Here is an 18,855-nt window from a genome sequence, read left to right on the forward strand (position 1 = left end):
GGGACAGGTCGGCAACGGCCGGCTTTTTTAGGTGGCCCAAGGAGGCGCGTACACGCAAAAATAACCTTCCCGACCGTAAGAGCGGGGGGGGGGGGGGGTGTGTGGTCAGGACCATGTTCGTGGGCGATCAACAGCAGCAGCAGCATCTTTTTGTACAAAACATGTGAAGAAAAGGGGCGGCGGGCAGAGGCGGAAGAGGATAACCGCCATGCGACTACCATCTGTACAACACCGACATACACACAACACACCACCAAGACGCTTTCCCTGAATTGAGGAGGGAGAGTGCGCGTACAACTCTCGGCGCAAACGATAGACGGCGGCAGGGGTTACAGGGTAGGCAAAAGCGGTGTTGGATGGTGTGCTTTGCAGCTCAATACCATTTATGTTCTGGTTGAACCGTCTATGGCTCGGCGTCGTTGGTCGTGATGTTCGCCTCGACGTTGGGACGATGCACACCGAACGTACCTACCTACCTAGGTAAGCTTGGTAAGTAGAGTAGGTACCTAGGCAGAAAAGAGCGTGCACGGCTAGAACGATACACCGCCCTTCCCGAGGGCGTGCGTCGGCCATCGCCGGTGGTGCGGCGACATCCGGGCTCCGCTCTCGAGCGCGCCGGCCGACTGAGCGGGTTTGGGGTTCCCATTACGTGACGAACAAGGCGTGTGGACGTGCACAGGGCCCGGCGGCCGACAGGTGTTTGGCCGGGTACCCAGGAGGGGCGGGGCAGAAACGCACGCTGCGCGATGAGGGACGGGCCAAAGCTTGTCACAGCGATGGGAGGGGACCCTGAAATCGGCTGAGATGGCATCTCCGCGGCGGCTGGCTCGTGAGGATGACGGGAGATGGGCAGTGCGACAACGTCTGAATGATCACGTCAATCTCTGTAGAAGAAATGTAAGAGGAACACTTGTCAGAGGGAACCATTGAGGAATAAGATGAACAAGCCCAGGACCATCTGTCCCTGTCGACGCTGAACAGGTCCGATTCGCGCGGCCTGGGTTGTGACTTGATGGTGTTGCTCGACGATGACCACAGGAAAAGCCTCGATCCGTGGCCGCGGCGGTTCATGAGAATGGGGCCCCTGGCTCGCCCATCTCAGCATTGGCTAGACACGCTGGGCGATGTCGGCGCAGAACCCTCTTTCCCGCTAGGTTGCCCGGTTGCCTCCAGGTTGCCTCTGGTCTCGCCAGGTTGGTTCTGGTCTCACCGGTTTGGCGCAAAGAAACTGATGGCCGTGAAAATGAAGGCGACCAATGGATAGGCGCATCGATCCGGCTTTACTCGATGATTACTCGATGGAAACACGCGGGCCAATTGCTGAGGTAAGGCGCTGGCAGGAACACCTTGACGAGGAAGGGCCAGCGTTGCGCTTGTCGAGGGATTGCGGTTTATTGGGACGGCGTCTGATTGGTGCGCTGGGGCTATTAACCAATCGGGGGGGGCATGATAAGGGATCTCGGCTTTTGGAAGGGCAGGCACGACGGATCAGCATGGATGGGAAGGGACGAACTAATGACGGGCAGGGAGGGACTTGCCTGGATTTGGGCAGGCCTATGATTTGGGCAGGGGCCGAGGACCTGAGGTAGGTAGGTACCTAGGTGTAACGTAGGTAGGCTGAGGGTATTCAGGGTCTCCCTCTCTGTCTCCCGTCAGTCGACTACCTCCACACCCTCTGGCTCGGCTCATGCATATGCTTCTGCTTCGTGTTCGGGCGTCTGGCACTGCACCCCACCGCCGCCGAAGGCCAACACGCTATGGACGACGCGAGGCGATGCCGTTGCGATGATCTCGAGTCATGGTGTGGCCAGCTCGCATGTCGCTTCCAGGACGCCCAGCGGTCTGTCAAGCTGCCCAGGCTCTCCCTCAAGGTGCCTAGCCTCTCTCTCTCCCGAACCATCGAAGAAACGCAAGACACTAAAGAGACACAAGAGCAAGACGAGAATAACGCACTTTCTAGAACCCGTTAGAGTCTCCGAGCAAGGGTTCCCCAGACACACACCCCTCCTCCGACTGTCAACCCGCAGACACGACGCAGCACCTTCGCATCGAGTTTTGATTCCGATCCCACCCTTATCTCACCCGATTCCTCACCCCTCCCCCACCATCTCGTCCCAGATAAGAGCTCGTCGCGCCGCCAACTCAACTTCTTTCCAAGCTTCGCGACCTTGACAGCCCTTTCTCACTCCCTCTTTTGTTTTTATCCCCTTTGGCATCCTCTTGCTCTGTCCGTCACGCCTTCACCCTGGCAAGGAAAGGTTCTGCTTCAACCACACGACACTCGTCTTGCAGAACGACAGAGACCCTCCTCAGAGACCTCCTGAAAGACCTCCTGAAAGATCTCCCAGAGACCTCCCAAGAGACTCCCCACCATGGCTGTCTCTGACTCTTCCTCCGCCGAGAGGCTCGTCGTCCTCGCCTCGACGCGCGCCGTAATCACTCTGCCCGACGATTCCCTCGTTCTCACGCCAGCGACCATTACTCTGTCGCCTTCCACCGGCAGGATTGTCGACATTGTCCACGATGTCCTCCCCGCCTCGTCGTTTCCCGCCTCCACAACCTACATCGACCACGGCGACAAGGTCCTGCTGCCTGGTCTTGTCGACGCCCACGTTCACCTCAACGAGCCGGGCCGCACCGAGTGGGAGGGCTTCTGGACGGGCACACGCGCTGCTGCTTCGGGTGGCGTCACCACGGTCATCGACATGCCCCTGAACGCTATCCCCCCCACCACGACGCTCGCTGGCTTCAAGGAGAAGCTGGCGGCGAGCGAAGGCCAGTGCTGGGTTGATGTTGGCTTTTACGGCGGCGTCATCCCCGGAAACGCCGCCGACCTCCTGCCTCTCGTCGAAGCCGGTGTGCGCGGCTTCAAGGGCTTCCTCATCGAGTCTGGTGTATGTTAACCACAAGCCAGCCGAGAAGACACGCCACTGACTGAATACAGGTCGACGAGTTCCCTGCCGTTTCCTCCGGCGATGTCGCTCTCGCCATGGAGACCCTCAAGGACACACCTACGACGCTCATGTTCCACGCCGAAATGATCCCTCCCATTGCCGACTCGGTCGGTGACGCCGTCCAGCAGTCGCAGCCGCCCCTGGCCCCCGCCGGCGAGCTCACTGCTTATGACACATTCCTTGCCTCTCGCCCGCCCTCTTTCGAGACGTACGCCATTTGACCAGATCTTGTCTCTCGCCCCATCGCCCCCGACCTGCACCTTCACATTGTTCACCTGTCGGCGGCTCAGGCCATCCCCGCGCTAAAGAGCGCGCGCCAGGCCGGTGTCAAGATCACTGCTGAGACGTGCTTCCACTACCTCGGCCTCGCCGCCGAGTCGATCGAGGACGGCGACACGCGCCACAAGTGCTGCCCACCGATTCGCGAGGACTCGAACCGCGACCTGCTGTGGGAGGAGTTGCTGGCCGAGGACTCGTGCATCCGCACCGTCGTTTCGGACCACTCGCCCTGCACGCCCCAACTCAAGCTACTGCCAGGTCATCTCGCGGCGCCGCCATCCTTCGAGGCCCCTCCCATGTCCTTCTCTGATTCCGGCGTCGACGTCAAGTCGGCGCTTGATGACGAGGAGGCCACTCTCCCCAAGCCCGTGACGGCCGCGCCCAGCCCTGGCGTCAGCACAGAGGACGTGGCGAGCGGCGACTTCTTCGCCGCCTGGGGTGGCATCAGCTCTGTCGGTCTCGGTCTGCCCATCCTCCACGCCGAGGCCGCGACGCGGGCGTCGCTTGGCAAGGGCGGCTTGACGCTCGTCGACGTCGCGCGGCTGTGCAGTCAGGCGACGGCCGCGCAGGTCGGTCTCAGCCACCGCAAGGGCGGCCTGCGGGTCGGCCTCGACGCCGACGTGTGCGTCTTTGACGACCGCGAGGCGTGGACGCTGCGGAGCGGGGACATGCGCTGGCGCAACCGGTGCTCACCGTGGGAGGGCAAGCAGTTTGGCGGCCGCGTCCGGGAGACGTGGGTGCGTGGGCAAAAGGTCTTTGAGTTTGGCGGCCGAGGTGGCGGTTTTGTAGAGGGCAAGCCTGTTGGCGAGGCCATTGTCGAGAGGAGGACCATGTAAACGTCACGAATGAAAGTTGATGTCAAGACTGCCATTCAAGTCGAGGGCGAGGGGAGAGGGGGCGATCCATCTTGGGTGGGGTTAAGGCCGGCCTCCACTCGAGGTCTGCCGTCATGGTGAGCGCAGTGCTCGATGATGAGGCAGACGAACCACAAAGGTCAAATAAAATGCGTAATTTCAAAGCCAAGCCTATGTTATTCATGAGTGAGATGATCTGTGCGATGTTACACGCCTGTCCAAGTAAACGACTCTGACACAGAAAAGGACGCCTGTTGAATGTCGACACTCGACAACCCACGAGCACTCAATACTCGCCCTCTGGCGCTACCCAGCGTGCTTTTGCCTCATCATGGATGCTGCATCATACTTGTCAAGTTGCACTGTTGTGTGCGCAATTTGTCCTGCCTCCATCTCAACCTTCGAGAATGCCTGCAGCCCTTCACGGGCCTCGGCGGCCAGGAATAGCAGCCCCCTCTGGGAACGCCACGTAGAACTGCACAACGACCTTGCCCCTCCTAGACCCAGCGTTCACAATCTCAGCGGACACACGAACCGAGTCCTCGGCACTCTCAAGGCACAGGACCCCAAAACGGCAGCACCGGTCACGCGAAATGTCGTATACCACAGCCCGAAACCAAAGGGGAAGAGAGACGCCGGGTTCCCGGGGCGATCATGACATTGATACCGGACATCCAAACCCTCTTCGTACCGCAGCAGACTGTCCTCGCCGGCAGGAAGGTTCCCGAACGGAGACCCGTCCTCGACGCGCTGCGGTCACGATAGCGGCAACGGCCTCGGCGGCTTCGGCCTGCGCGGGCCAGGCCGATTTCCTCGTGGAACCGCACGGCGCTGCCTTGAAAACATTTTGCCGAAGATCGGTGCTGCGTTGAGGGTGGCGGGGTCGCAGGCCCAGGACTCGAGCTTGATTCCGTAGCGGCGCCCCTTTCGAGGTGCTGCTTGAAGAAGTAGAAGGATTCTGAGCGCAGCTTGGTCTCCTTCCGACGGTCGAACACGAGCTCGCTGTCAATGTTGAGCGTTGCGCGGCCGGTGCTGATGACGGAGATGTGGTTAGCCGGTCGAGGGCGCTACCAGGTCAAACGTGATGCGTGTTGAGAAGTCCTCGTCAAGATATTTGGGTCACTTTTCCTTGATCATGTACTCGGCTTGCGGGATGGTCTCCTCGTGGGCGAGATTCGTGCCGACGATTGGTCCGTTGAACCATTTTACTTTCACTGGCCTCGACGAGACAGTCTTGCGATCGCGAGGGAAGACGATGCTCGGGTCGGCATGAGGGACGGCTCCGAACACGGGAACGCCGCGGGCCTCGAAGGTTGTGAAAACAAGGTTCCGGAAGCCCTGGACAGGCGGTATCGCGTGCAGTGCATCAACGCGTGCGCTGCCGCCGCCGAGCACGTCAGACCACGAGTGCTGACCGATCATGGCTACCGCGGACCCCTGTTCTATGAGCAGAACATCATTTTGGTTCTTCAGCAGAGTGATACCGTCTGCCCCGGCTTTTGATGAACCTGTCTCTATCAGCATCTTCAACCGCGCGCTCCGGCGGCTCTTCAGGGTTCTCGAAGCGCCCAAGACGGCGGGCCAGATCAAGCACCCTGATAGCACTTTTGTCGATGACAGTTTCGGACAGCGAGCCGTCTTTCACAATTTTGGAATCAGATTCGTAGGTCTTCTATCTGCGAGACCTGGCAGCTCAATGTTGACGCCAGCTTCAATGCCTGGGCCGAGTACGTGCCCATCCAGTCCGAGATGAAGAGACCGTCGAAGCCCCATTCACCTCGAAGGACACCATTGACCAGCGAGACGAGTCGGCAACATGTGTGCCATGAACTCGGTTGTAGCTGTGTCAGTGTCAGCCATGTCCAGGCAGGTTTTCGGCGGAAGCCAACACACCTTGTCATGAAAGCCTAGGCTCCGAAAGCTTCTGGACTACAACGAGATGCTGGCGGTTGTCGCCATTAAATGGCATCACGACGCAACGTTTGCCATGATTTGCTTATCGTGTGATGCCTCAGTCAACAGCGACGCGAGAGGTCTATAAGATGAAGCAGTCATCCAGTCGAGTTGGACAGGGGATCTTCTCAACCCTCCCAAGTTGATGGACTACTTCTTAGCTCTCGGCCGATATATCTGCCTGCATTAGACGCGTTATTTGCATGTCGAACGTCACACGCCAACACCATGGCCGTCCAGTAAAATGGCAAGGAGAGAACTGTCTCCGACACTGTCGTCGCTGAGACGATGAGACCAGCAGCTCACGAGACTCGCCAAAGAAGCACCACCCTTCTACAAGAGCCACAGCCTCCTCATCCTCCGTTTGCTTATCATTCTAGCATACTTGATGCTTGCTGTAACTCTTGACTTTCACGCTGCTATTATGAACGTCACCAAGCTGTGCCTGCATGGGATGAATGTCAGTGGCGTCCAAAGAGATCAGAACGACAGACATGGGGCAGACCAGCGACCAGATTCTGACAAGCCGCGCGGCGTCATTCTTGGACTTTGCAATGCTGTCATTGAACTTGGTTGTACTGTGGCAACCCCCTTCATCAGTTCCACCAGTAACCGCTGGGCCCGCCGTTTTGGCATCTTCTTTGGCGCTGTCATCATGCTGGTTAGCGGTGTGATCCAGGGTGCTTCTGTCAACAGTGAGTCTCGTCGCCAGAGCCTTAGATCTTTTCGCTGACGAGAGCAGTCACAATGTTCGTGGTGTCACGCTTTACCATCGCCTTCGGGCTGGTTTTTGCCAATACCTACGCACCAATGTTGATTGGGGAGCTGGCTCATCCCAAGGACTGGCAGGTCATCACCTTGCGGACCAGACATCCTAGTATCTCGGTGCCATTTTAGCCACATGGAGGTGGGTTGTGCTTCAAGTAAATTGTCGATTCGTCTGTCTTGAACCCAGCACATTCAGAACGTTCACAATTCCAAACGACTGGGCCTGGCGTATCCCCTCCTACCTACCTTCAGGCGGCCCCCGCATCTATCCAAATCGCAGGCCTCTGGTTTCTCCCTGAATCACCCCGTTTCTTGATCGCAAATGGCTAGCCTGAGCAAGCCAAGGCCTTCCTCTTCAAGTACCATGGCAACGGTGACGGCAAGTCGCAACTAGCCGATCTGGAGTATCGCGAGATGCGCGCCGTAATCGAGGCCGAAATGGCGAACAATACCGGCTGGCGTTTTCTGCTAAAGACCCCTGGTAAACGCCGCCGCATTCTCGTCCCTGTGCTCCTCGGCCTGTTCTCGCAATGGTCCGGCAACGGTCTAGTCTCGTACCATCTCGTGCGTGTGCTCGAAACAGCTGGCATGACTAACAAGCACCATGTAAACATCATCAACGGCTGCCTCATGATCTTCAACTGAATCACTGCTGTTCTTCCGCCTTTGCCACCCGCCGTGTCTGCCGACGCACGTAGTTCATCATCTTGGTAGCGGGCATGCTTGCTGTGTTCAGCGCGCAGACGCTCTGCGCGGGGCTCTACAACGAGCGCGGCATCAAGTCAGCAGGGTACGGCGCCCTGGCCATGTTGTTACCATTCCATGTCTTCTTCAACCTTGCCTTTAATGCATTGCTGTATTCATAGCCAGTCGAAGTCTTGCCTTATCTCATCAGGGCTGAGGGCTTTTCGGTACTCATGTTCTTCAACAAAGGGTCGGGTTTCGTCAACGGATTCGTCAATCCTATTGGGCTGCAGGCCTTATGGTGGAAGTACTACATCGTGTGCGTCGTGTGGCTGGTCGTGGAGCTGGCGTGCGTGTACCTGTTCTCCCCCGAGACGTCTGGGCGCAGTCTTGAGGCCATTGCTGAGGTGTTCAATGGACCCCTTCTCGTCGATGCGGAGAAGACGCGGTACGTAAACGGCCTGCAGGACGTCAAGAAGGGCTAGATAGCCAGTTGGACGTGAGTTATACCAAAGCAGACGAAATGCAGAATTGGGGCGTGGCTGCACTGAATCCGTAATCCAGGTTGGCGTGATCCTAAGCTCCGATATCATCATCCACGAAATGGAGCCATATGCCATATGCTGCAGCATGCATGACTCGCGGCCAACTTCAACCTCAACCATGCCTCGAAACGCCTGTACATCGTGCCGGTAGGTGCTCGACGATCGACTTCAACACGCTACAGGACTCTAACCCTGACCAGCTTGAGCAAAGTGAGATGCCTCTCTCAGCGCCCCGGCGACAAGTGTAAGAGATGCACGTCTCGCAACACGACGTGCTCGTACGTCCACGCACCGCAGCACTATCCCTCGCCCTCGTCGGCATCGCCTCAGTCGTGCTACGCCCTTCAGCACGAGACGGTCGGGCTGGACATTGGCGGCGGCAGACCAGAGGAGATACTGCGCGAAGCTCAATTCGCACAGTCCCTCCTGCTTCTCTACTTTAGCAACTTTGGAGATGTTCACTTTCTCTTCGACGAAGAGGTGTTCCTACGCCGCTATGCCCTGAGCGAGGTGTCGGAAATGGTGCTGTTTGCCATGATGGCGCTGAGCATTCGATTCTCTGTGGCGCCATTCCGCGAGGCACTGTCGCCGGCCCACCGGGGCGAGATCTTGTTCGAACACGCGAGGAGCCTTGTCAAGGAGGAGTGGGACCGGCCCTCTATCGCCGCGGCGCAGGCATACGTGCTGCTTGCAACATATAAGCTGTTGTACGGCGGGGCAAGACAGGCGTTCCTCTATCTTGGTGGGCTTGGAAGTACTCTATCCCGTTGACTGGACTGACGATGGGCCAGGCTTCGCTGCGAACATGGTCAAAGTCCTTCGCTTGCTGGACACGAGTGCAGAAATTGACCCTGTCCGTCTCGAGTGCAGCCGCCGACTGGCATCGACCGTTGCCCTCATGGATCGGTTTGTGTCGCTCATATTACGCTTCACGCCGCACCTGACAGAGAGAATACCCACAATGATGGCGGACGACGACTTTTGGGCGCTCAAGAGAAGGGAGCCGATCGTGCTTTGTCGCAAGACTTCAGTCAGCCAGGAGATTGTCAATCTGTCTGAGCTGCTTGTCGCGGTGTCGAGACAGAACAACAACTCGGCGGAGCTCAGGTCCAGCTTTAGAAATCGATGGGCCGATGAGCCACTTCAACAGTACACTACGACGAATCTCGAATATCATCGACAAAAGGATAGCCTCCGCAGTTTCCTGCACATGCACATGTTATACCATCATATCGGCCAATTGCTCTACTTTTCCAATCTCGGGCACGAATGTCACGCCCACGCTCGGGCGACTGCGGATATTGTGGATTATGCCTGGAGGGAAGGGGATTTCGACATACATAACTACATGGCCGGGCAGATTTTGACCCTCGCTTCCGTCGTTCTTAGCCACGCGCTCCTCATGAAGCCTTCCGTTGAAGACGAACGACGGAAAGTGTGTATCAGGCAGACCGTCGCACGCGTGAGGTATCACACGCGAATGTTCAATTGGGTGGTGAGAATCCCCGGCTGTGGTCTCGTACGGACTATCAGTGATACTGACTGGTACAGCATCAATGTCTGGACGAATGGGAAGCAAAGACGACTACCTCACAAGTCTTCGAGAAAGAGAGTCTGCTGGACGAGATCACATTTCTTGGCAGCCAATTCGAGAAGCTCGATTATCTTAGTGCTGGTAGGTGCTCAGGCTGAACAACCAATGCTAGATGGTTGAAAAAGCTCACGCAACCAAGGTATCGTCATGGGGCCCCGGACAATCATGTGATCTAATGATGTACATCGGCATCTCTCTTTGTGTTGGATGGAGCGGTTCACTGGATATCTTCTGGCAATTTGAATGACGAGGGCGCCTCAAGTGCACAAGACAATTTTTTCTGTTTTATTCAATATGCTTAAGCCATTGTCACTGACATCATCCCGAAGTGCCTGGTATGTGTCCCGTCACAAACCCAGTCTCACATCGACATCGAGATCGCTAGCTTGTCACCCGGGCTCAGCTCCTTGGCACCGAATGGATGGCCGGGCTGAGGCGTCCGACTGACAGATTTGTCAAAAACCGGGGAAAGACTGGGGAAAGCCGTAGCAGATGCTCCGCGAACCATGCATGACAGGACACACAGAAGGGATTGATGCGGCTCTGGTCTTGCAGGTAACGTCATTCATCGAGGCAGTAAGCCTCGGATCATATTCATCTTGGTATCAACGCTCGCTAAGTCCTCCGTTTCCCCCTCCCGGTTCCCATTGTAGTTTTCAACATGCAAACGTCATCCGTCTAAGATCTCGAAGTAACCGTACTCCGTCCCAATGCATCTCTAACCAACGACCCGGCGCCACAGCTCCTTGCGCAGCGCGTCCACCATCTGATGTGTCCTCTCAACAGCGCCCTTGTTCTCAATGGCCCGGCGGTGCAGGTAGCCCAGGCACTCGGAGACGGACCCCCACGCCATGTACTTGAACGCCTTGGGCACCTCGGCGGCGCTCATTGTGCCCTCGCGCGTGCACTTTTCGTAGTTCTGCACGAGCTCGCAGCTCAGCTCGTCCGCCATGCCGACAAGCTGGCCGCACTCAAGGCGCGCCGTCGGCAGGCCGGCGCGCGACCTCTTCATATGCGTCTCGAGGGCGAGCATGGTGCTCGGCCCGTTGTGCGTGGCCAGGAACAGCGCGGCGGCGGGGAACTGGGCGTCGGGGCCGCAGCCGTCGGGCATGCGCTGCGTCAGGAGCATATCGGCGATGTCGTCGAACATGGCGTCCGTCGCCTCCTTGGTGTCGTGGATCAGGGAGCGCGTCTCGTGCTCGATGTAGGCGCCGCGCACGAGCTTGATGCCGAGGGCCCAGCCCTCGGCCGCTGCGAGCCGGATGTGACGCTCCGTGTTGGCCTTGGAGGCCTTGAGGTAAGCCTGGATCGTGTTGAAGACGAGCGGTGCCGAGAGGCCGGCGTTGTGCTTGCGCATCAGGGCGATGGTCCACTCGTCGACGCCGGGCTGGAGAACCTGTTGCTCGGCGTCGATCCAGAGGTGCGAGTCCTGGGCGGCAGTGGCGTGGCAGATCTCGTCAAGGGCGGATTGGATGACGGCGGGGATGGGCTTCTGGGCGCGGAGAGCGTCGACAGCGATGGGACCAGCACCAGTGAGTCTGCAATGGTGTTAGTAGTCTCTTCTCGGCGACACAGCAATGGGGAGACACTTACTTGAGAGCGAGGAAGTCTCCCTTTTCGAGCATTGGCAGGGTGGACAGGGTGCCCTCCTTCCACTTGGTGATCATCTCATAGCACTCCGGCGCGTACTGCTTCTCGCCCTCGGCTTCGATTGCCTTGGCAGCATCGGCACTGAGGACGATCTCCTTGGCGTGGTTCAGAATGATTCCTTGGTACCCAAACTTCTTGAACTCAGCGACTGATCGCGCGACCTCTTGGCGGTTCGTGCCAGCGCAGAACTGGTCGTAGATGGTCCATCGCAGCATCTTGTTGAGGACGGGGTTCTTGTCGGGGTTGAGTAGTGGTGACTTGGACTTGACGATAAGGTTCATGATGGCTAGTGATGGGCGCATGATCCATTCCGAGGACATGCAGGATGTGAGGAGGAGAGAGCGGATGAGAGTCGTCGTGGGCATGCGTGAAAGCGCCGGTGGCTCGGCGGCTGGTGGCGAGCTCATCAACGCGTGGTGGGACTCTGGTGTGTTGAGCATGTTGCTGATGAACCTCCTAGGCTCATTCTTCGTAAACGCCCTTGATAGGGGAGCGCCGAGGCGTCTTGGTGCAACATATAGCGAAGACATGTTGTGTGTGACAAGTTTGGTGTGGTTATGACGGGAGCATAGTGGTGGAGGGTGGGCGCCCAAGGGGGTCTTCTATATAGCACGGGTGGAGGCATCATGGTCACGTCAAATCCGTTAGCCTCTTCGGAACTCAAAGATAAGACGGTCTCGGTCTCGGTCTCGTTGTTTCGTTTGTGCTTGTCACACAAACAAATGGCGGCGGGTGGCCGTCACGATCGCACCGATGGGAGCCGATACCATGACAGAGCCACACTCGGATCAGCATCCCGACTCTGGCAGCCCATCTGTAGTGGGATTGATAAGCTCCGATCGGAGCACCCTTCCGACCACACGTAACGCCGCGCTGAGACAGCGCTGCAGGGACCCTGCGTCGGGATCCGATGCGCGGCCGAAGGCGAGGGAGGCTCAGAGTCAGAGAGTGCTGGATCTGCTCCGTTGCTTGGTCTTGTGACACCCACCACGTGGTACAAACGTCCCAATGCCGCCCTCAGAGGCCCCTGTTTGGCCCCAAGTTCTGCGCCTCAAGCTGCCTATCCCTCCCCCTGGCATGCTATCTCTCAGTCGCCGTTTTCGGCTGGGGGCTGGGGACGTCTGGCTGAATGAGGGAGGCGACACTTGGAAGCGTCATGTCAGCGGCATCCGCATGGTTCTAGCTGCCCATCTCGCCAGGTCGCCGGCAATGCCATCCAGGGAGAGACCGGGATTTGCGGAGCTTCCCTTCCTGAGACTGCTTTGGCATTCGGGATGATGCGCTTTGTCGCGGCAGGTTCTGGGGCAGAACCCAAAATTGGAGGCATCGTGACCTCGAAGAAAGTGCCAAGCTGGGTGGAGGCATCGGGATCGGAATGCTAGGGCGTGTGCGCCTCCGACCCTTCCCCAGAGTTTACTTAATTGTTTGTCTTTCCCCATTTTAGGAGACCCAGGGCCCTCAGTCCAAACAAAGGCCGTGAGCTCCGATCGTAGGACATTCTCGCCCGGCCACCCTGTGGAGGTGGCAACCCTACACGTTAGCTGTCAAGCACTTGGCTAGCGACGATAAGAGTGACGCCATGACGAGGCCGTCTTGGATGACGAAGAATGCGGCGTCAGCCCTGTTGTCGTCATTCGCGACTGTTGCAGAAACCCTATGACCACACTGGCTCGGGATGGCACTTCGTGTCGCTTCCTCCCACATTGAACGACTGTTCAAATGGCGAACACGACTTTCCCAGCTAGCAATTCAGATACCCAAGAGTCACCACAGATCGACCTTATCTTCACCCGCCAAGTCGAAGGAATCCTTAGCCCGAAACCTGGCAGCGTAGGGCTGCATGCAGGCTCAGAGCCCAGGTGGTTAAGCCAAGGTACTGCAATACCAGTCTTCTTGCTCTATGATCAATGAAGTGACGAGTCCAGCTTCGTGCCTGCTACTTCGCTCTCGGCTTCATAGTCATGTATTCGACTCATGAATGTAGGCATGAAGCCTCGTTCCAGGTCTGCCAACTCCTAGGCTCGTCAAAGTGGCCAACCGTGTGCTCGCCAATTAGCCTGACCTGTGACAGCTGTGCATGCTGTGGCCTGATTAGAGAAGCCTTATCATCACCGCTGTTCCATCATCCTGATTGACTGTTTCAGACCTGTTGAGGTGGTGAAGGGGACTGATAGATCGACCAGATACGTTATCTTTCAGGTCCCTTATTCTCGGTGTCTCTGCTCGATCACTTCCCATCATATCTTCACGCTGGGCCTAGACTGGGGGATTGGCGTCTTGTTACGAGCTTGGCTGCCATGGAGGTCAACCACGGCCGATCCAGCGCAGATTTGAGGTCGAAGTAGATCTCGCCTTATCTCCTGAAGCTCGCTGCAAGCCTCACCCGTCTTGGGTGTTCAGCTCGCAGCTCGCAGCATTCAGGCCCCCTTGGCCCCCCCCCAACACCGTGGATATACCTGTCTTGCGCCAATGATAGGGGTCTAACACCTGCTGCAGCGCTAATCCCAAACGAACCATCCTCTGCTGATCTTGTTCATCGAGTGTCCCGTGCTCGCTGAGTGAGGCATCATGCCCAGATCAGACCCTGGATTCTTCTCCTCATCTCCTTCTTGCCCTCGTGCCTCCAGCACACGAAGCTGTATGGCGCCTCGCCGATATCTAACGTGGCAATGAGCGATAAGTGCGCGCCTCTCCCGACGATGCGAAGCCCGCGCGACATGCCTGACCCAAAGCGATGGGGTAACCAGCGCGTCGGCGCCGTTCTGGCCTTCGCGTCGGTTGCGGCCTTAGTGCTAGTCTGCGGTCAGCGGAGTCCTCTGGGCTTGGTAGTGGCCCCCTTGGGTGGTACTGGTTCCCCTGTTTCCCCAGGCCCACGACCTTCTAGGTGGAGTTGGTCCGACGTGAGTGTGTGTGCCTCCACTGTTTGCTGTCCCCTGTGATTGAAGCCGTGTTCAGATCGAGCCGAGCCGGACGCTAGAATGGCATGGCTGCTTCGAAGATGGGCAACATGACTGCGCCAGATTGGACGTGAGTATCCTGCTCTTCTTGATCGACGGCTAGCTATTAGGCTGCTGATCTGATCAAGGTGCCGATGGACTGGCAAGACCCTTGGGGTGAGCGGAGGGTTGTGTTGGCGATTGCTCGAATACGTGCCACGGATAAAACTGATTACCGAGGGCCCGTCATCTTTAACCCCGGTGTAAGTTGGGAGCCCATCTGGTCACTTGTCCATGGCTGACCACGTTAGGGTCCTGGCGGTTCAGGAGTGTGGTCATTGCGAAACCACGGCAAGCTGCTTCAACAGATTGTTGGTGAGAATCATGTAAGTGGCCTCCAATGCATCTTGCCCTTGCATTATTTTCGCACATCCATGCTGAAATGCGCAGGATATCATCAGCTACGATCCTCGCGGTGGTCAGTCAAATCCCTGTTCCAATTTCTCAATTCCAAGGGACCTAACATTGTCAGTCGGCGCATCCACGCCCCGCCATCAGTGCTGGGAAACCCCCGAGCAAGAAAAGTCATGGAATCTCCGCGACCCCGGCGTCTTTGACTCTCATGCCGGCATCATCTCGGATCTCCATGTTCGTGCCACTGCCTACTCCCAGGCCTGCGAGCGCGCCATGAACGACTCGGAACTTCTGCGGCATTCCGGCTCCGTCTCCGCCGCCCGTGACCTGCTCGAGATTGTGAATCAGGGATCCCACGAGAATCTCAAGTATTGGGGCTTCAGCTACGGAACCATCCTCGGCGGCGTTTTCGCTGCCATGTACCCTGACCGCGTAGAGAGGCTGGTCAGCGACGGCAACGTCGACTACGAAGAGTGGTTCAACACGAAGCACCTCAACTTTGTGCACGACACGGAAAAGGTCGTCGAGGCTTTTTACGACTCCTGTCACCAGGCGGGGCCCGCCAAGTGCGCGTTCTACGAGGACACGCCGCACCGCATCAAGGAACGGCTCGACCGTCTCTTCGCGGCCGTCAAGCGGCACCCCGTCATCATCTCGCCCAGCGACGAGGGCCCTGCCGTCCCGGAGCTCGTGACGTGGTCGGAGCTCAAGCGTCTCCTCTTCTCGGCGCTGTACCAGCCCCAGGCGCAGTTTGCCGGCTTTGCGCGCATCGCTGCGGCGCTCGAGAAGGGCGATGCACGACCATTTTATAAGCACTATCAGCCGGAACAGCCCTCTTCGGCGCCTATATGTGCTGGCGCGCCAGTCTCTCCCTTTGAGCCGCTGCCGGATGTCACGGAGGGGACGTCTGATACCTTCCCAGCAGTGAGGTGCGCGGATCGCAACCTTCATGGGCACAACGCCACGATGGACCAGATCCTAGAGGAAGCGAACGCGATGCTCGGAATAAGCCCGGCGACTGGGGCTGTCAATGCATTGCACTCTATGGTCTGCCTCGGGCGAACGGCCAAGCCAAAGTGGCGATTCCAAGGTTCGTCTTCCTGTTCGCCAGCATGGGTACAACTTGCAGAAGGACTAGGCTGATTGATCACCAGGTCCCTTTACAGGGAAAACGAAGCATCCCATTCTCTACATTGCCAACATGGCCGATAACACGACACCCCTCATCAGCGCGCGGAACAACTCGGCTGGGTTCCCGGGCTCCGTGGTGCTGGTGCAGAATTCGTACGGCGTAAGTATGGTCCTTGGTCGCAGTACGAGCAGACAGTGGTGCTGACGAATTTAGCACACATCGCTTGCGGCGCCTTCGAACTGTACACGATCGTATATCAACACGTACTTTCAGGAGGGGACGCTACCGAGTCCGGGCACGGAATGTGACGAGCCGTTTCTGCCATTCGAGGAGGCGACGTCGCCTTCCCCGTGGGTATTTCAGCCTCTGCTGAAAGCTTGAGGTGTGATCGCCTGAAAGAAGGGCTCTCTGATTTTGTTGAGCCAGTGTGCAAGCTGACTGTCGGCGGAACTTGGGCGTGGTCCTGGCACCCATGCGGCTCGGTTGCCACGCAAGGGATTTGGACTAGGCACTCCAGTGAGCGTTACTGTATCCGTAATACTTCATTAACGATCAAGCATGACTTACACGATATTTTCACCCTCGTTCAGCAGCGAGGAATTGTGCACCAGTGGAGACTGCTGGTTGTTGGTTGGCAGAGACAACATGGCCGGATGTCGGTGCTCTTGGCGGGTAGCCGCTCCAGGTCGAGATCTTTTCCCTGCTCACTTAATGTGAAGCCTACCCCTTACAACATTCACCCAAGGCTCAACAGCACACCATTCCACGAATGCTAGGTCCCTCTGGTTCAATGAAGGAGGCAAGCGAATCAAGGGCGAAACACACGAACATTGCGAGACAAACACCCTCCGCGGAACGTTCCTCCAGCATGGCCGATATCCGCTCGACCGGCCCAGTATTCCTGAAGACCAGAAATCTTGAGATCACTTCATAGGGTCGCTATGCGTGCCATCAAGGAGGATGCCTCCAATGCGATGTATGGCGATTCTCATCTATGGATCTCTTTCGAAAACAGGCCGCGGTATCGATACATCGACCTCGCTGGGAGCAACAGGCGACACCATCGTGAAGACATGCTTGGAAACCACACCATTCTGGACCAGACTTCAACGGGTGAAACGAATTCGCATTTTCTATCCACGACTCTACTACCCATCACGCAGCCATACCGATATCGGCAGACGGCTGCTTCGACTTTTGAAAGCTCTTCATGGGCTCGAGGCCCCAGCGGCCAAACATGGCGTTGTCCTCATCCCAGCCGTTGCAGTCGGTGGTGAGCATCTTCTCGCCGGTGAAGATGGCATTGGCGCCAGCCATGAAGCACATGGCCTGCTGCTCCTCAGACATGGTCTTGCGGCCAGCAGCGATGCGAATGATGGTAGCGGGCATGAGGATGCGGGCGGTAGAGATGGTCCTCAGCATGGCGGTGAACTTGACGGGCTCGCGGTCACCGAGAGGCGTGCCCTTGATGGGCACGAGGGCGTTGACGGGGAAGCTCTCGGGGTGGCTCGGCAGCGTGGAGACGGTGTGCAGCAGGCCGACGCGGTCCTCGGAGGTCTCGCCGAGGCCGAGGATGCCGCCAGAGCAGACGCTGATGCCGGCGTCGCGCACGTGGGACAGCGTCTGCAGGCGCTCGTCGTAGGTGCGCGTCGAGATGACGGACGGGTAGAACTCGCGGCTCGTGTCGACGTTGTGGTTGTAGGCCGTCAGCCCGGCCGTCTTGAGCTCGCGCGCCTGCTCGGCGTCGATCATGCCCAGCGTCACGCACACCTCCATGCCCATGCCCTTGACGCCCTCGACCATCGACTTGATGTTGCGCAGGCTGTTCTTGCGACCGCGCATGTCGCGCCACGCCGCGCCCATGCAGAAACGCGTGCTGCCGTTGGCCTTGGCCTTGGCCGCCGCCGCGAGGACGGATTCGACAGTCTCGACACGCTTCGCCTCGAGCTTGGTCTCCTTCTGGTATCGTGTCGACTGCGCGCAGTACGAGCAGTCCTCGCTGCAGCCGCCGACCTTGATGTTCATGAGGGTGCAGAGCTGCACCTCGGCAGGGTTGTGGAAGCGTCGATGGACAGAGCCCTAGGAACGGTCAGTCAGTCGGCGGTTGAATCAAAAGCTGGTGCATCGTGGCCAACGTACCGCTTGGTAGGCGAGGTCCATGAGGGGCTGGTAGTAGATGGCCGAGATCTCCTCCCGCGTCCAGGTGTTCCTAGGTTCCGTCGCCGCCAGGGCGTCGCGGAAGATGCGCTGCGCATCGTGTTTTGTCGTTGCGGTGGTGTTGTGACTCGTGGCGACCGAGGAAGGGGGAGGGGTTTGCGGCAGAGGGATGTCCTCAACAACGGCGGCAGCAGCGTGCGTTTGTCTGTGCCATGCTCTCGAGGCGTGTGCCCTCGGCGCCTGGACGGCCTGGAGACGCAGAGCGCCGAGGCTGCGTGAGATGCTGCTGCTGGTCCTCATGATGAATTGACCGTCGTCGATACGTCTACAGAGCCTTGGGCCAGAGTGTAAGGAAAGCAGACCAAAGAGGCCGTTTCGGTAACGGCCCTCGAGTCTCAAAATGACTCCCCGCTCTACATGTACATGTACATGTACGAGCTGCTGCAGGTTCACAAGCCAAGCGGCTAATGGCGGGAGATGCCACAGACGAGGGGCAGACAGGGGGCGTCGACATTGACCCTTCAGCTGAGGCACAAGGCTACAAGGGTTGAGCTTCGTTTCTCGGGCATAAGACCCACGACATTGCCAATTGCCGGACTACCATTGGAACCTACCCCTCATCGCCCTGTTGCTCTGGGGCTCCTCAACACAGTTCGTTGGTGGATTGGTGGGTGAGCATGTTTATGTTGTTGATCCGCATGCTTAGCAGACGAGATCGTGCGACGCCATGCATGAGACCATTCCGAAAGCGCAGACGTGCCGAGAGTGCGCTGTTTTGCCTTGCCCTCTGTGACCCTGTCTCGCCCCTCGCTGTCGCGGTGGCACATCTCTTGTGGCACATCTCTTCTGGCAAGCAACCATCCTTATCGCGCTCTGCCACACCACAAAGCAGTGTCTGAGATTAAACCTTCATCTCAGCGAGCTTCCAGATCAAG

General features: G+C 58.0%; 8 protein-coding genes across 8 annotated transcripts in view; 5 read left to right on the plus strand and 3 right to left on the minus strand.

Annotated features, from left to right (window-relative positions):
* VDAG_02194 (decaprenyl-diphosphate synthase subunit 1) overlaps window positions 1-793 on the plus strand; it is a gene marked incomplete at both ends in the record, with an annotated part of 2,222 nt that extends 1,429 nt beyond the window's left edge. Inside the window, 2 exons of the mRNA XM_009658223.1 lie at window positions 481-489; window positions 680-793. Coding sequence (XP_009656518.1) covers window positions 481-489; window positions 680-793 — 123 coding nt within the window. The remainder of the gene's footprint in view (window positions 1-480; window positions 490-679) is intronic.
* A 1,371-nt stretch (window positions 794-2,164) lies between these two features.
* On the plus strand, window positions 2,165-4,069 carry VDAG_02195 (allantoinase; the record flags this gene model as incomplete). Its single annotated transcript, XM_009658224.1, has 3 exons — window positions 2,165-2,894; window positions 2,945-3,065; window positions 3,180-4,069. The coding sequence occupies exons 1-3, from the start codon at window positions 2,373-2,375 to the stop codon at window positions 4,067-4,069; spliced, it is 1,533 nt and encodes a 510-aa protein (XP_009656519.1). The 5' UTR covers window positions 2,165-2,372.
* A 602-nt stretch (window positions 4,070-4,671) lies between these two features.
* VDAG_02196 (uncharacterized protein) lies at window positions 4,672-5,611 on the minus strand (the record flags this gene model as incomplete). The annotated part of the gene is made up of 2 exons (XM_009658225.1): window positions 4,672-5,119; window positions 5,211-5,611. 2 exons carry the CDS (start codon window positions 5,609-5,611, stop codon window positions 4,672-4,674), a joined length of 849 nt encoding a protein of 282 aa, XP_009656520.1.
* A 657-nt stretch (window positions 5,612-6,268) lies between these two features.
* Window positions 6,269-7,977, plus strand: VDAG_02197 (lactose permease; the record flags this gene model as incomplete). Its single annotated transcript, XM_009658226.1, has 6 exons — window positions 6,269-6,274; window positions 6,339-6,735; window positions 6,783-6,889; window positions 7,139-7,414; window positions 7,507-7,598; window positions 7,704-7,977. The coding sequence occupies 6 exons, from the start codon at window positions 6,269-6,271 to the stop codon at window positions 7,975-7,977; spliced, it is 1,152 nt and encodes a 383-aa protein (XP_009656521.1).
* A 178-nt stretch (window positions 7,978-8,155) lies between these two features.
* VDAG_02198 (uncharacterized protein) lies at window positions 8,156-9,802 on the plus strand (the record flags this gene model as incomplete). The annotated part of the gene is made up of 5 exons (XM_009658227.1): window positions 8,156-8,184; window positions 8,238-8,779; window positions 8,829-9,472; window positions 9,589-9,712; window positions 9,771-9,802. The coding sequence occupies 5 exons, from the start codon at window positions 8,156-8,158 to the stop codon at window positions 9,800-9,802; spliced, it is 1,371 nt and encodes a 456-aa protein (XP_009656522.1).
* Window positions 9,803-10,349: 547 nt separating this feature from the next.
* VDAG_02199 (proline oxidase) lies at window positions 10,350-11,811 on the minus strand (the record flags this gene model as incomplete). The annotated part of the gene is made up of 2 exons (XM_009658228.1): window positions 10,350-11,169; window positions 11,225-11,811. 2 exons carry the CDS (start codon window positions 11,809-11,811, stop codon window positions 10,350-10,352), a joined length of 1,407 nt encoding a protein of 468 aa, XP_009656523.1.
* Window positions 11,812-13,998: 2,187 nt separating this feature from the next.
* Window positions 13,999-16,144, plus strand: VDAG_02200 (uncharacterized protein; the record flags this gene model as incomplete). Its single annotated transcript, XM_009658229.1, has 7 exons — window positions 13,999-14,181; window positions 14,237-14,308; window positions 14,349-14,480; window positions 14,545-14,603; window positions 14,679-15,721; window positions 15,786-15,922; window positions 15,977-16,144. The coding sequence occupies 7 exons, from the start codon at window positions 13,999-14,001 to the stop codon at window positions 16,142-16,144; spliced, it is 1,794 nt and encodes a 597-aa protein (XP_009656524.1).
* A 774-nt stretch (window positions 16,145-16,918) lies between these two features.
* VDAG_02201 (biotin synthase) lies at window positions 16,919-18,220 on the minus strand (the record flags this gene model as incomplete). Its single annotated transcript, XM_009658230.1, has 2 exons — window positions 16,919-17,842; window positions 17,903-18,220. 2 exons carry the CDS (start codon window positions 18,218-18,220, stop codon window positions 16,919-16,921), a joined length of 1,242 nt encoding a protein of 413 aa, XP_009656525.1.
* Window positions 18,221-18,855: the final 635 nt, after the last annotated feature.

This window comes from Verticillium dahliae, genomic scaffold, assembly GCF_000150675.1.
Source record: "Verticillium dahliae VdLs.17 supercont1.3 genomic scaffold, whole genome shotgun sequence".
In the NCBI taxonomy this organism is placed as follows: Eukaryota; Fungi; Ascomycota; class Sordariomycetes; order Glomerellales; family Plectosphaerellaceae; genus Verticillium; species Verticillium dahliae.